The sequence below is a fragment of the Rhamphochromis longiceps genome, linkage group LG10, assembly GCF_057381845.1.
Source record: "Rhamphochromis longiceps isolate RC_006_pf linkage group LG10, R_longiceps_female_GT1.1, whole genome shotgun sequence".
Classification (NCBI taxonomy): Eukaryota; Metazoa; Chordata; class Actinopteri; order Cichliformes; family Cichlidae; genus Rhamphochromis; species Rhamphochromis longiceps.
In genome coordinates this window covers 6972888-6988503 of record NC_140566.1, presented here as the reverse complement: position 1 = coordinate 6988503, position 15616 = coordinate 6972888, and the positions used below count along the sequence as shown (strand labels likewise).

At 37.8% G+C, this 15616-nt stretch overlaps 2 protein-coding genes across 4 annotated transcripts; both read left to right on the top strand.

Moving 5' to 3' along the window:
- The first annotated feature begins 1623 nt into the window (after positions 1-1623).
- On the top strand, positions 1624-10616 carry crtam (cytotoxic and regulatory T cell molecule). 3 transcript variants are annotated; one of them, XM_085419536.1, is made up of 10 exons: positions 1624-2389; positions 5434-5574; positions 5709-5861; positions 6013-6132; positions 6888-7043; positions 7494-7754; positions 8779-8844; positions 8958-9104; positions 9288-9374; positions 9710-10616. In XM_085419536.1, exons 2-10 carry the CDS (start codon positions 5466-5468, stop codon positions 9865-9867), a joined length of 1257 nt encoding a protein of 418 aa, XP_085275662.1. In that variant the 5' UTR covers positions 1624-2389; positions 5434-5465; the 3' UTR covers positions 9868-10616. The 3 variants fall into 3 exon arrangements, with proteins under 3 accessions (XP_085275662.1, XP_085275661.1, XP_085275660.1); XM_085419535.1 differs by lacking the exon at positions 1624-2389 and adding an exon at positions 3398-3458 and having other exon boundaries at positions 9048-9104; XM_085419534.1 differs by lacking the exon at positions 1624-2389 and adding an exon at positions 3400-3458.
- A 468-nt stretch (positions 10617-11084) lies between these two features.
- hspa8 (heat shock protein 8) lies at positions 11085-15287 on the top strand. The gene is made up of 9 exons (XM_085419993.1): positions 11085-11240; positions 12216-12425; positions 12699-12904; positions 12996-13148; positions 13231-13786; positions 13883-14085; positions 14240-14438; positions 14518-14750; positions 14838-15287. The coding sequence occupies exons 2-9, from the start codon at positions 12221-12223 to the stop codon at positions 15033-15035; spliced, it is 1953 nt and encodes a 650-aa protein (XP_085276119.1). The 5' UTR covers positions 11085-11240; positions 12216-12220; the 3' UTR covers positions 15036-15287.
- Positions 15288-15616: the final 329 nt, after the last annotated feature.

Genomic DNA, 15616 nt, shown 5'->3' with positions numbered 1-15616 from the left:
AAAAATAAAAATAAAAATAAAAACAAAATACAAGGACAAAGCCAGCTCCAGTTTGCTTTGTGGGTCTATAAGATGGATTTGTTTTAAACCACTGTGTTGCATTACCTTTAATGTCTATGGCATGGTCTAATCTCTGTAATAGAATACTATGGCTAACAGTACTGAATGCTGCACTGAGGCCCATTAATAGAGATAGGCCGATCATATCTGAAGCAAGACTGAAGCAATAATTATTGGTAAGACTTCTTTGAACAGTCTTATAGGAATGGAATCGAATAGACATGTCGATGGTTTGAAATGATTACCGAATTTAACTCAGAAAGATCAATCGCACAATTTAATTTAAGGACAAAACCACAAACTCTAAATTGACAGTGTAAAATTCTAGTGAAACATATATATTTTAAATGTTAAATTCCTGGAAAACATGGACCAGTATTCTTGAAGAAGTTTCTACTTATGCAAAGTGGTTGCTGTCTGCTTTTGCCTTGTTCACCAGGTATTATAGTTGACCTCACAAATAAGGTTACATTAGATAGGGCATCACAGTTTCTCCACCTCATCCTACTTTTTCCATAAAACAAAAACCCCTAGTGGACACCATACATTTTTTTTCTTGTGCATGGTTGAAAGTTACATACTCACATGAAGATCATGCAAATGAAACAGAAATAGTGGAATAAAAAAAAAAGAAAGACAAATTGGATGCTCTAAAATTCGTATTTGTCAAAAATTCGATGCAAATATTCTATGATGCAAAATTTTAATGCTTTTTCAATTTTCAACAAACATTATGTTTAATCACACCAATTCATTGCAATGAAAAATGTATTTTAATAACATACAAATACTTTAACTTTATATTTATATGCACACCATAGATCTTTTATTAGTTTAAACCCATACAGAAACAGAAAATCAGTCAAATTTAATGAATCATATGTGACATGTGAAAACTTACAGGCATCCTTAAGTCAGCAGGATCTGATGACAAGATATGATTGAAATACACGCTTTAAGCTTTGATTCTATATGTTTAACAAAAGTAATGCATTAACTGTTCAGGAAATGCAGGCATTTTTATAAATAGTCTTCCATTTTCAGTGACTCCAAATTAAAAGGACAAACTAACACCTTTTTCAGTGTAAGGATTCTGCTTGATACTTAGATAACGATCTTTGGCAGATAACGACTGCTGCATTTCCTCTCTTGAGATACTCTACTAGGCCACCTTTAGTTGCTGCTTGTTTGTAGGTCTGTCTGGTTTCATGTCTGGCTTTAATAACTGAAAACCCTGCTCTATTGGTAAATGGGGCACCTGTGCACACTACTTTATACAACTTACCTAATTCAGCTATTCAAACAAGCACTTTTTTCTGTGCTTTTTCTATATACAGTGGTGTGAAAAGGTGTATGGCACCTTCCTGATTTCCTATTTTTTTGTATGTTTCTCACCAAACAAATTTAAATATGAGACAAAGATAACACAAATAAACACAAAATGTAGTTTCAAAATGAAGGTGTTTATTATTAAGGGGGAAAAAAATCCAAACTTACATGACCCTGTGTAAAAAAAAATGATTGCGCGCCCCCATTATAACATAAAAAAAAAAAACTGTGGGGCATCACATCTTTGGAAACCTGAGTTCAATTTCTCTAGCCACATCCAGGCCTGATTACTGCCATGCCTGTTCTCGGGCAAGATACTGTGGGCCAAGAAACTAGCCCCAAATTGCTGTCAGATGCATCCATTGGAGTATGAATGCATGTCGATGTTAGAAGGCACTTAGAGAAAAGTGCTTGTGCCAGTGGGTGTGAAAGAGTGAATTAGCCAAGCTGTGTAAAGCGCTTTGTCTGGTCAGAGTAGAAAAGAACCAGTACATTTACCATCCAAAAGAAAAAGTCTTTTGTCCATCTTCTTCCGATTATCTGGGGCCGGGTCGCGGGGGCAGTAGCCCAAGCAAACAAGCCTAGACCTCCCTCTCCCCAGCCACTTCCTCCAGCTTGTCCGGGGAAACAAGAAGGCATTCCCAGGCCACCCGAGAGATATAATCTCTCCAGGGTGTCCTGACCCAGAGTGGGGACTCCACCCTTTTCCGAGCCCAAATAAATCCAGTCCATTTCCCATTTACAGTATTTACACCTGCATTCAATTTAGAATCACCAGTTAACCTAGTATGACTGTGAACCGTGAACCCCTCTATGTCGCTACACTGTTGTTAAGTTAATGAGGATATTTAGGCAACACTGAACCCCATGCTGAGTTTTACAGAGTGAATGATTTGTAAATTATGTGTTCTATCCAGTTAACTTTTTTGTCTTTCAGGATTTAACATACTTGATGACTGACCCTAAGACCATTCCTCTCCTGTTGTTCTTTTAAGAGTGGGTAAGAGGCATTTAATTTCTGTGTTCACATACAAGTGAACAGAATGTGATAAATGTTTTAAGTTACTGCTTGATATAACATTTTAAGCAACCTGACTTATATGACACATAGTAAAACCTCCCCAAAAGAAATTCACACAGGTTTGTTTCCACTTCTATATATAGTTAGTGAGTACAAGTATGTTTCTGCATTTGCTTTTAAATTATTCTTCCATTTTCTTCTGGAGACTGTAATGGCACCTAATTACTGCAATACCACATTTTTGATCTGACTAAATTCAGTAAATGTTTGTGTCGAGTCTACAGTGGAAAACATCATAAAACCATGAGGGCTATGGCTTTCATTTTCCCCTCGGTACCCACCTGACACAAGTTTCCAACTCAAACATCTTTTGCTTTAGAAAGTAGCCATTTCCTCTTAGTAAGCCACAGATTGGTGGCAAGTTGTTAATCTTGTTGATGTGTGAGTTAAAACTGCAGTGGCAATTCAACCTGAAGTTTAGTAACTGTGTTCAAACCACAGTTACTAATGATAGGTACTAGCTGGCTACTTGGTTGATAAAGCATCTCTACTGTTTCCAGAGTTACTAATTCCAGAATTAACATAATTTTGGAAAATAAGGAAGGATAATTTTGTCTCAGGTCTTTTACTACAAATGGTAACTGGACTGATCCTTATATAGTGCTCTTCTACTCTATTTAAATACTCAAAGCACTTTTTACAACATGTCATTTTCACACTTTCTATGTAACATTCATGCTCTGATGAACCACAGCCATCCACAAGATAGATAGTTGTAAATTCAACATTCAACTCATGTTTGGCAGCAAAACTACAAACAGGAATAAAATGCAATCATGGTCAGCTTCCACTTCTACTGTAAGGAGTCACATGAGAATCTCTCAAATCAAAAAGTTAGGGGAAACCACAGAGCTGTGATGTCATGGAAGGTCCCGTAGTAGAGTACATATAGATGAGTGATGAGGAAGTGCACCAGAGTCAGTGTGTTTCTTCGTGACAGAGATGGAACTAAAACTTGTGCTTAGCGTCTTTGTGCTGTACATTGAGGGTGAGTGTTTGACTTTTTACACTCTTTGGCAGTGTTCGATCTGATAAGTGCTGAAATAGGATCGTAACCTACATGACTGGAAAAAGCAGATGAACACAGTGAGGATGACTATGCCTTGGAGTAAACAACTTCCTTCTGAGGTTGTTTGTGATCTTTTACATTTAGATGATTTATTATATAGAGAAAATTATGGTACAATTACAAGCTCTCATATTTCACACAGAAAGTGCTTCAATTTTCAGTAAAAGACTCTGTTTCATTAGTTATGCATTAGAGGAATTTGCATTTGGATTTCTGTTTGCTCATGTTCACATCAACTGAACCTAGAAAGTTGGGATGCTGCATAAATTGTAAATATAAACTGAATGCAGTAATTTGGAAATCTGCTAAACCCATATTGTATGCACAGTAGAACATAGAAAACATATCAATTGTTTATACTGAAACTTTGTACAATTTCATAAAAATAATAAGCTCATTTTGAATTTGATGGGAGCAACATTACTTAGGAACACTTCCTATCACTGTGTTTGTGTTTGCCATAAATGCAGGTTAAAGCTCTATCGTGCAATACATTAGTCTCTATGCGTAGCACATCTGGTAAGACACCATTAGTGCTATTAAAAGCATGTAAAACAGCTTGGCTTGATAGGAGGAGGTCTGGGTGAACTGGCCTACCAGGATCCTGACCTTTCACCTGTTGAGAACATGTAGCATATCGTGAAACAAAAAATACAACAAAGAAGTCCCAGGAGTAGCTATAATCCTGTCATAAAAGAACAGGATAACATTCCTCCCCCAAAGTCCAGTAACTGCTCCCTTAAGTCCTCCTATGTTTATGGACAGCTCTTAAGAGAGTTGTATTTTTTTTTTATTAAAATGATAGATTTTCTCAGTTTTAATATGTTATTGTTTTTGTTCTGTTGTAAATAAGATGAGGGTTTGTGGCGTCAAATTGTTGCATTGTGTTTTATTTACATGTTACAGTACCCTGGCATTGTTGGAACTGGGGTTGTATGTTGAACCAGTTCACAACTTCTCAACTCTGTTAAATGACTGACATAAAATGAAAGTTCTTTAGGACAGTTTCTTCTATGACATAGAGTATATATGTAGACTGGCCCTTTAATAGTTGTCAGTAATGGAATGATACAGATGAAAACCTTATAATGAGACAAAATAGACAAAGGAGACTGGCTTTAGCTTTGCATAAGAGCAAACAACGTAACATACACAGTATACAATGTATATATTTTAGTTAGCATTAAGAACTTACTGAGAAATTACATTTTCTGTATTGATCAGGCAATACAAATAAAATTAAAAAAGAAACAGAGACAACCAAAGCCTTGAGGGACATAAAAATGACTGTACTGATGAAAAGTCATCAATACAAATATTGGTGGTTGTCAGTTGATGTAATGGCATGACTAGCACACAAACTGCAAAAATAGCTTTATGACCTCTGCAGTGGTGTCAGTGTGCCCCCAACAAATGTGTTTTCCGTGTGTTATTTGAAACCCACAGAAAAGAAAAAGCCCCCAAAGGCCCCATGAACAACCTACAGCAAATATATATTTTTTCCTCACACCCGCCCTACTTTCTCTTTCACCTTGAAAGCACTGACCACATTACTTCCTGTTAGAACAGAAATGCATCAGATGTATAACAGGGGGGCTGCTTATTTTGTAGCTGCAATGAACAGCATTTTTTTCCTGTCACACCTCCTCCACACACCTACTGTATATATACACAGTGACAGGCCAGTGGCAGAGGTGGTGGCAGATGAGTCAGACTGTGAAAAGTTTAACTGAACTGTTTAAAACTTAACTTGGACATCTGTATGTGTGCCACTGACTTTTTAATTTCAGCAGATGGTTGCTCACTTGTTTTTACCATGTTAGGAAATGTGTTATGCACATTTCGTTCTCAAAGAAACTTTAACAACGTCAAACTTCCTTTTATTTTATTGCAGTTTCACTTGCAGTATTGCAGCATGTGACGGTCATGGAAGGTGAGAACCTCAGCTTAAGCTGTCCTGTTACCAATGCTGACAAGACCAATGTGGACTGGAAAAACCCTGAAGGATTTGTTATGTTCTTCAATCACAATCAAGGTGAAAATGGCATATTCAGTCACAGTAATGAATGTAAAAACAAAAACTTAAAAAGTGGCAAATGTTTGGGCCAAAATTCAAACAACCTTTGGTGAAAGGCAAACATTAAATAACTTTAAATAAATTGTTTCCAGCCTTAAAGGACAAACGCTACAGAATCGACACACTGTCTGAGTCAAAATTCTCCATCAGTGTTTCCAGCGTCAAATTTAACGATGGAGGCAATTACACATGTTCTCATTATGGAGACCAAATAACAGAGAAGATAGTGGAGGTGACAGTGTTGGGTAAATATTATCTTACGTCTTTCTTTTTACTTTCTTTTCACATCTTTACTAGCGATGGGATCAGACTTTGACAGTTATACTAATTACCAAAACAATTACCACTGTGTTGATCTTGTTTCATAAAACTTTGTCTTTTGTGATTCTTTTGAAGGTTATCCCAAAATGTCAAAAACAAAGCATGAAGGAAAGACTGTCATAAAATGCACTGCTGTGGGGAACCACTTTGCTCCTCAGATTTCTTGGAAAATCGACGATGGGTCAGAATTTCTTGGTAAGTTGGAAGAAAGTGAGAATGATAGTTTGAGGTGTTAGTTAGAAAAATTGCCCTTCAATCAGGATTTTTCCCAGTGGATTTTCCAAAAAGCTGAATTGAGGTGACTACACAAGGGGATGCCATTTTGATATCATTCCCTTGCTGATTACTCATATTTATGTATCATAAAATGTTTTATGATACATAATTGGCAAACAAATGTTTGCTAATTTCTATACATAGATAAAAATAAAAAAAGTTACATGTATATTGTGAACTCAATTCAATTCAATTAAGAGCAGTTAACTAGGAATAAGCACAAAAAGTGAATTTATTTGATACTAGGAAAGGTTGATTCTTTTTGATAATAAATGCAATGTATTCTTCCTAAAACTTAACTACTGTGCTTAAAACCACAGCAGTTAAGAGTGGATGGATGGGTTAGGGTTAGGTTAACATGGGTGTTAACACTTACGTTGCGGAATTTAGACATTTGTAGGTGTATTAAAATTAGTGACAGCAACCAGTGAGTGGGCTCATGTGATGATGATAGCATGACCCACACTTTCTGGAATCTTTGCTACTATGATGAGACTGAACAACGTTCAAATGTTTTTTAAAAAAAAGACTTTAAACAAGGGGGATTTTGAATTTTATTTTGAATTCCACAGAAGAGTAGTTTCCGTTACAAAGGGTTGATTTGATCAAGTGTTGCATTTGTGATGGTGTAAGTTGATGCAATCGATGCTAATGACATCTATCCCATTTTACAGCTCGTAACCAATTCCAACAGGAAGCTAAAAAATACATCTCCACTGGGATGATTGAAATTCTCTCAGTAGAGAAAAGAGTTACTGTGAAGTGTCTTGTTCGTCACCCTGCATTGAAATCAAAACATCTGATGAACTTTGTAAAAATTAGACGAGGCTGTGAGTATATTTCATTCATTTAGTTTTTCAACACCACCACATTATAGCAACAGTTTTAAACATTAAAAGAGTAAAATCATCCATTTTATTATCCATGACTTGTGTACAGTGAATAACTTCTACATAAAATGTTCAATTTGAGGAACAGTGACTGTGTAGTTGTGTCGTCACAGAACAGGGAAAGCACTGGGGTTTTTAACTCATGAACTGCGCCACAAAACAGTCCATAGAACCAGACTGTGAAACTGTCTGACCAAAAATAAAAACAAAAAAAATGGCAAATCCACGTAATTTCCCCATTCTGTGTTGTTAAAAAAATCTAGTTTCCTCTATTCTAATAAAAATGAAGTGTGATTTGCAGATAGTTTTCATGACATCATGAATTTTAACTTTCTCTGAACTGAGTGTTGTTTCTACTCAGTAGTAACACAAGTCCAATTTCTGTCACAGCAAAAGGATCCCACCACACATCCACAGTCAGTCCACATACTGTTAAAGGATCAACAAAAGTGCCAGGGACAACAACCATGTGGATCAGACATAATAGAACAGCAGTGTACTCCACCACAAGAAATGAGAACAAGCCCTTATCAGAGAGCTCAACGGTTCCCTCCAGTCTGCAGGCTTCCACCAGTGACCCAGAGATGTCTATCACTAGATCTCCTCAGATCCCTGTTACAGGCCCTACAGACCCACATCTCAGCACTAGTGGTGAGTGGAAACTGTCTGCATTTTTATTTGTTTTTTATGCCCCGTGGATTTCAAGAAACATAAGGTTTCATATTAGATAACACACCTTAGGATGAGCTTAGGGACACAAAAGAAAGTAGTGGAGAAATGGAAGTTTTAAAAAGAAATACATTTTATTTAGTTCACAATGAATAAAACCCCATTTTACATTTTAAGTTATGCCATACATCATATTTTAAATGAAACTTAAATCCCTCGATCTGCTAAAAAGGAAAGTGAACTTTAGTGGAGAAATTAGCCTACAATACATCTCTTTGTTACTGCTTAGTATTGTGTGTTTAGCATATTACACTAACTGTGAGCCTATGGGGTGGAAACAAGAGTGATCACATACAGTGTCTAAAAGGTCTCTTAACCACTACTGTGGTTGATATAACACCAGATGTGTTTCCTGCAATGGAGAGCTTGAGCTATATGAAACTCTGTCATGTTAGATGTATTCACTGATTGGGAGGCTGCAGCTCTGTGGGCAAACAAAAACTGTTCCGAGAGCATATCTGCTCTGATCGTCAGATATGCTCCAAAAAAAGCAGTTTACGTCTTCTGTCTTCAGTGTTTCAAACCTTGAACACTACTGACATGTAATTGGTTAGAAATGCACTATATATGTGTGAATTTACTCACACAGTAAATTCAGTGTAATATTAAAATTTAAGCAGAATGTGTGCAAAACAGTTATTTGTCTTCCATTTTCGCATGTTACCTGAGCTTTATATATTCAGAAAATTACTGTAAAAAAAAAACAAACACTAAAAATTAATTTTAAAAAAAGTCCTATCGTGTTCAAACAGGGTAAGCAATGACACCATTGAGGCAGTAGGCCCAACAGGTTCTTCAAATATGTGTGTTTGATGCCACCTATTGGTTACTCTGGAAAACTACAAAAAAATGGTTCCATTTGAAAAACATAATAGACCTGGACTGTAGTAGCTTCATAGAGTCTGTGTTAATTATTGTACCTCTTTTCTTTACTACACCTTTAAAGGCTGGACATATTCCCCTGAAACCACAGAGAACATCACCATTGATAACATGGACAGTAACACAACAGGTACATTTACACTCAGCTTGAATAGTTAAAATAACAGTTCCTCTTCTCTGAGAATCACAGAGAACACCATGTGTTTTAAAATCCTTAAGGTTCGGGGTTTTCTCTATTTCCAGGGAATTTTGACTTAAACATGCATAGAAAAGACCAAGAAAATTCATCATTGCTGGTTTTGCTAGTGACATGCCTGATCTGTGGCCTTCTAGTGGTCGTCATTTTTTTTGCTATCAAGCTGAGGAGAGCACACATTGCCTGGAAAAGAGGTAAGCAGGTCACGTTTTCTGTTTGATGTCAGACTAAAGTTGCTGTTATTTATAATTTTACTTGACTATAGTCTGGCTAAAAATCATACATTCTTGCAGCAAGTGTGTTGTACTTTCAGGAATTGTGATCTAAATGTATTTTTATTTATCTTACAAAAGATTTGACAGTTTTTATTGTTACAGAAAATGAAGACTCTAATCCATCAGAGGAGAGCAGTAAATCTAAATCAAGCCATGAAGAAAAGACCTCACAAGCACAACGGAGAAGAGGTACAAAACCTTTTAATTAGATGGTTGTTCGCATCTATGACTGTATTATACCTTCTGTTTAAATGTGAATATTATAAAATGTAGCATTTGCTAAAACATGACTAGGGTCATGTTGGCAGCTTAGAGAAACAGCACACTTGTCAACCAGAGGATAAAGTTCACTTACTTAGGGAACTCAAACTCAAAAATCCAATTAACCTTTACATATTTTGAATCCCAGTTAATGGTCAGGGAGTGCTTTCATTGACACATTTTGCCCAGTACACTGTAAAAACTGCCTTATCCTATCTTAAAAGAGAAAATGGGATATTTATTGGTATTCTTTATTGTTACAGGCCTCTTCAATACAGCCTTCACACAGTATGTTGTTGAAGAACCAGCAAAGACGATGACTTCAGTGCAAAACACAGCTGTGATCACAGCAACAACTTCTCAACATCAAACTACAGCACAAACTTTAGCCAAATGTGATGCGAAGGAGACATCGCTATAACTGTCTTGAAAACACAGTTTTCATGATATCAGCAATTTTCCATTTTTTTCTGCACTTGCATGGCAGAATACAGGGCAATCATTCACTTATTATTGTTAGGAATATGTGCTTACTTATGGTAGGTAGAACCTACCTTTGATCTTCAGCAGCATCAGTTCTTGGTGCCATGAATGCCACAAGATGTTGAAAAAAACGACTTAAAGTATCTACATTATGTTGACATTATTCATCACATCATTTGTCTACTGTACTTTTATCCTTGTTTTCATTCTGTTACATTGCTACAGCTACCGAAGTCCACTGAACTCACTGTTATGTTCATGAGGGTTAGATTTCCTGTGTGTAATGGTCAGTAGAAGATCTCATAAACATATGCTCATGGTCAGACAAAGGAAAACATTTCCCCATACCGATACATAACCTGGACTGTCGAGGTCCATTCAGTCTAACAATTGACGACAAGTTAATCCCCCCCCCTTACATCATCAGTCATGCCATGTTTTTGTTTTATATGAACATTATATGTAACGCACCTGACCTGTATTTACAATAGTAGATAGCACTGCTGCTATATGACTGGCGGATGACCAGCATCAGCAAGAATAAGCATGTCTGCAGGTGTTCCTAATGAACTGTTTGAATGTCTACACAGGATCAAATGTGGCAACATAATATCTGTAATATATACTGTGTGAATATAGCATATATGTTGCCTTGTATGTATATATTTTGTATGTTTGGGTTGAACATGTAGCAATAAATTATATTTTGCTATAATATATTGTTTTTGAGCATAGATAACAGGCTATGGGAAACATTCATATCATATACATATTATCAGCACTCTGTGGCTTTGTCTCTGAAAACGTGTCGAGCATTAATACGGTAATATAACACTAAGGTCTATATGCATATTTTTAAAAATAGCTCCATAATATATCAATTATGTATGAACTTAAAGAGCGTTATGTAGCTTACAAAAAACAGAAGCCAAATCAAGCACCGAACATGACTGACATACTTAACGGTAAAATCTAAAAAAAAAAAGAAGAGAGAGATGATTTGCCTTCTACACTTCACACAAAGCTTCCATCTTATGGCATGCGGGTATTCACAACCATTATGAAGCAGTCACAATAAAGCAGGAAGTGGGATGGATTGTGTCTCGCGTCATCGGTTCACCAAAGCCTCATTGGTGAACCGATGAGGAAAGACTCAGTGACTGCGCCGATTGGATGCTGTGCCGGTGATATAAAGGGTTCGGCTAAAGGTTCAACCTCCTTTCGCTTCTCATACCGGCAGGGTTGAGTCACCGTGGCGCTAGTCCATTCCAGCCCAACAATACCCACAGTCAACCTCAGTTCAGTAACTCGGTAAGTCATTCTGAAATACATTGGTGTTAACAAAAAGTTCTAGTATATTAGTTGAATTTGCTGGCAGGATTTGCTTTATGTATGACTGATGTGCATGTTCACTGGGGAATGCTGAATTTTCTCCTCGTGTTAAATGCTTGACGGTTATTTTATTAACAAATATGTATCGCATAGTGAATTATGAAGGTGAAAGTATTCATATCCTTGTTATCGAGGCGTAATCATCGGCTCAAATGCTGCATTAAGGCTATATAATGGCGGAGGGGGAGGGGGGGTGGAGAAATCCTGACGCGTTCGAGAATGTTCTCGAACAACTGTTAAGCTACCCGGATACCCGGAATATACAGGCTTCCGGTTTTTGTTTTTTCTTTTTTTTGTTGTTTTTTTTACTCTAGAGCAAAAGTAAAAGGTTTTGTAAATCTTTTCAGATTTAATTCTTTAAATATTTTCTTGTGCTTTAGACACATTTTAATACAATAGTTTTAGTATCAAAGCACTCTAGCTTTTAGATTTCCGGTTGTACCAGTTTGCTGTGCACGTGATTTATGACTGACGCATGGCTATTGCTTGGCCATGAGCCACGCTCTTTCAAGGCGGGTTCCTTCATTTTTTTTCTGTAAGTGGGTGGGTTGTTGGAATTGGGGTTTGTTAGCCCAATAACGTTGTTAAAATGCTTAATGTTTTATGGCCAAGGGGAAAATAAAAGCTCTTAATCAAATTTATATAATCAATATAAATTTAAAAGACAACTCTAAATTAAACTTGAAGGATAATTAAAGCAAATCAACTAAAACCATATGTTTTTGTTGTACATTCTAGTTCTATTAGTCTAAATTGCCTTAAATTGAATAATTGGGTAAAATGTAGTTGTTCAATTGAATTTGACATTAAGCATGTTATAAAGGATTGAAGTAAAAAAGTTACAGGTAACTAGAAGACCAATATAAATGTAACACTGTTCTTGCATTTCTTTAGGAAACATGTCAAAGGGACCAGCAGTTGGTATTGATCTTGGGACCACCTACTCCTGTGTTGGTGTGTTCCAGCATGGCAAAGTTGAAATTATTGCCAATGACCAGGGCAACAGGACCACACCCAGTTATGTGGCCTTCACAGATACCGAGAGGTTGATCGGCGACGCAGCCAAGAATCAGGTTGCCATGAACCCCACAAACACAGTCTTCGGTAAGGGTTAAAATTTTACTTAACAGTAAAAGTCAATTTGGTTGATGAATACCAATTTTTTTTCAAGGTAGGACACCTTGAAAAAATTGGTATTCATCAACCAAATTAAGTTAACGCCTCAGTTTTACCACCCATGAGCTTGTCTTGAAGCAACTCATCTCTGTTAAAGACCAGTCTTGAGCCTTGTGGATTTGAGGGAAGAATGATAAGACTATTGCAGAAGTGTATTGCATCTTTTAAAAAAAAATAACTAAATATAACTTTCTCTTTCAGATGCCAAACGCCTTATTGGCCGGAGGTTTGACGATACAGTTGTGCAATCAGACATGAAGCACTGGCCATTTAATGTCATCAATGACAATAGTCGCCCTAAAGTTCAAGTTGAGTACAAGGGTGAATCAAAATCATTCTACCCAGAGGAGATTTCCTCCATGGTGCTGACAAAGATGAAGGAGATTGCTGAAGCCTACCTCGGAAAAGTATGCTCTGAATTTTCCTTTGTGGAATAGTCGCAAGTTTTCACATGACTCATCAATTTAATGTCCATATTTTTTTTTTTTTACATTTCAGACTGTCAACAACGCTGTAATCACAGTGCCCGCTTACTTCAATGACTCTCAGCGTCAGGCCACAAAGGATGCTGGCACTATCTCTGGCCTGAATGTTCTGCGCATCATCAATGAGCCCACTGCAGCTGCCATTGCTTATGGGTTGGACAAAAAGGTAAATGGGTAAAAATTTATTCTGGATTATACTACTTTTTTGTTAACTGTCTGTTCTTAAGCACTATCAAATCTGTTCTCAGGTTGGATCAGAGAGGAATGTTCTCATATTTGATCTTGGTGGTGGCACCTTCGATGTATCCATCTTGACCATTGAGGATGGTATCTTTGAGGTCAAATCCACTGCTGGTGATACTCATCTTGGTGGGGAGGACTTTGATAACCGCATGGTCAACCACTTCATTGCAGAGTTCAAGCGCAAGTACAAAAAGGACATCAGTGACAACAAGAGGGCTGTCCGTCGTCTGCGCACTGCTTGCGAGAGGGCAAAGCGCACCCTGTCTTCCAGCACACAGGCCAGTATTGAAATCGACTCTTTGTATGAAGGAGTTGACTTCTACACCTCCATCACAAGGGCTCGATTTGAGGAGCTCAATGCTGACCTCTTCCGTGGCACCCTGGATCCTGTGGAGAAGTCACTCCGCGATGCCAAGATGGATAAAGGGCAGATTCATGACATTGTATTGGTTGGTGGCTCCACCCGTATCCCGAAGATCCAGAAACTTCTCCAGGATTTCTTCAATGGAAAGGAGCTCAACAAGAGCATTAATCCAGATGAAGCTGTGGCCTATGGAGCTGGTAAGTTTTCAGAGGAGAAAAAAAGCTACTGATGATAGCTGCCCTATTATAATCGGAATTTAGTTTTTATCTTGAAATAATTTTTTTTGTTTTTAGCTGTCCAGGCTGCCATCCTGTCTGGTGACAAGTCTGAGAATGTGCAAGACCTTCTCCTTCTGGATGTCACACCTTTGTCTCTGGGTATCGAGACTGCTGGAGGTGTTATGACTGTCCTGATTAAACGTAACACCACAATTCCTACCAAGCAGACCCAAACCTTCACCACTTACTCTGATAACCAGCCTGGTGTGCTCATCCAGGTAAGTGTAGCCTTATTTATCTTGGCCTTTTAATTGCAGTTATGTTAATTTCTGCCATTCACATTCCACTAGAGATTGAGACTCATGTTGTCAGACATTAGCATTTGTGTAGATGTGGAGTGGAAAAATTATTGGCTGACCTCTATTTCAACAGGTTTATGAGGGTGAGCGTGCCATGACAAAGGACAACAATTTGCTGGGCAAATTTGAGCTAACTGGAATCCCTCCTGCTCCTCGAGGCGTTCCCCAGATTGAAGTGACATTTGACATTGATGCCAATGGCATCATGAATGTCTCTGCTGTTGATAAGAGCACTGGCAAGGAAAACAAGATTACCATCACCAATGACAAAGGTGGGTTTTGATTGATGACAGTTTTGATTGATGACATCAAAATTCTGGCACAACTTGTGACTCTTTGCTGTCCTTCTAGGTCGGCTCAGCAAGGAGGATATTGAACGCATGGTTCAGGAAGCAGAGAAGTACAAGGCAGAAGATGATGTTCAACGTGACAAAGTGTCTGCTAAGAACGGCCTGGAGTCATATGCTTTCAACATGAAGTCCACTGTGGAGGATGAGAAGCTGGCCGGCAAGATCAGCGATGATGACAAGCAGAAGATCTTGGACAAGTGCAATGAGGTCATCAGCTGGCTGGATAAGAACCAGGTAACCCCACCCCCAAGCACACACCAGAAAAAAATCACAATAGTATCAATTGCTATGAAGGGCTTATACAATATCTATATTTTGTAGACTGCTGAGAAGGACGAGTATGAGCATCAACAGAAGGAGCTGGAGAAGGTGTGCAACCCTATCATTACCAAGCTGTACCAGAGTGCTGGAGGTATGCCTGGAGGAATGCCAGAGGGCATGCCTGGTGGCTTCCCTGGAGCCGGTGGTGCCGCTCCTGGTGGTGGATCCTCTGGACCAACCATTGAGGAGGTCGACTAAACATTCAGCTATACCAGCTGCCACCTGACGTGTTTTCTAATAAAGTAACCCTCCTAGAACAAGTAAAATGCAGGAGTGAAATTTAATGACCTAAAAACAGGGTTCAGAGATGTCATTTATGGCCATTGTTTGCAACACAGGTGCAAGGGAACAACTTGTAGTTGGCATGATTGAGCAGAGTCTTCAAATGTCAAAGTGTTTTGTGTATGGAGATGTAACTGCCTTGACAATAAATTAATCTTGCAACCCTTATGTGTTGTACATTAACTTCTAACTTGAAACTGGAAGCTCTTAATTTATCTCAAAGCAGGATCTGTAAATATCTTGGGGTGGGGTGGGCACTGTCTTAATGCTCTATTGACTAATTTGTGAAATTCTCAGGATTCTTTGTCAAATGTGAAATGAAACTAGAAATTCCTATGGCTTACCTGTAGGTAGGTTCAAAGTAAACAGGGAAAGTATCCTCCCTGTTACTTTACCACTATGGAACATGAATCTACAGAATGGGCTCAACATTTCTAACAAATACACTCCAGCTTTTTTTTTTTTTTTTTTTTTTTAAAAGTTTTAAGTGACAATTT

Coding starts and splice junctions, on each gene's coding strand:
- crtam (XM_085419534.1), top strand. CDS start 3,413: ATGGAACTAAAACTTGTGCTTAGCGTCTTTGTGCTGTACATTGAGG. Junction 3,459..5,433: donor CTTTGTGCTGTACATTGAGG/GTGAGTGTTTGA, acceptor ATTTTATTGCAG/TTTCACTTGCAGTATTGCAG. Junction 7,755..8,778: donor CCCACATCTCAGCACTAGTG/GTGAGTGGAAAC, acceptor ACACCTTTAAAG/GCTGGACATATTCCCCTGAA.
- hspa8 (XM_085419993.1), top strand. CDS start 12,221: ATGTCAAAGGGACCAGCAGTTGGTATTGATCTTGGGACCACCTACTCC. Junction 12,426..12,698: donor CCCCACAAACACAGTCTTCG/GTAAGGGTTAAA, acceptor TTTCTCTTTCAG/ATGCCAAACGCCTTATTGGC. Junction 14,086..14,239: donor AGCCTGGTGTGCTCATCCAG/GTAAGTGTAGCC, acceptor CTATTTCAACAG/GTTTATGAGGGTGAGCGTGC.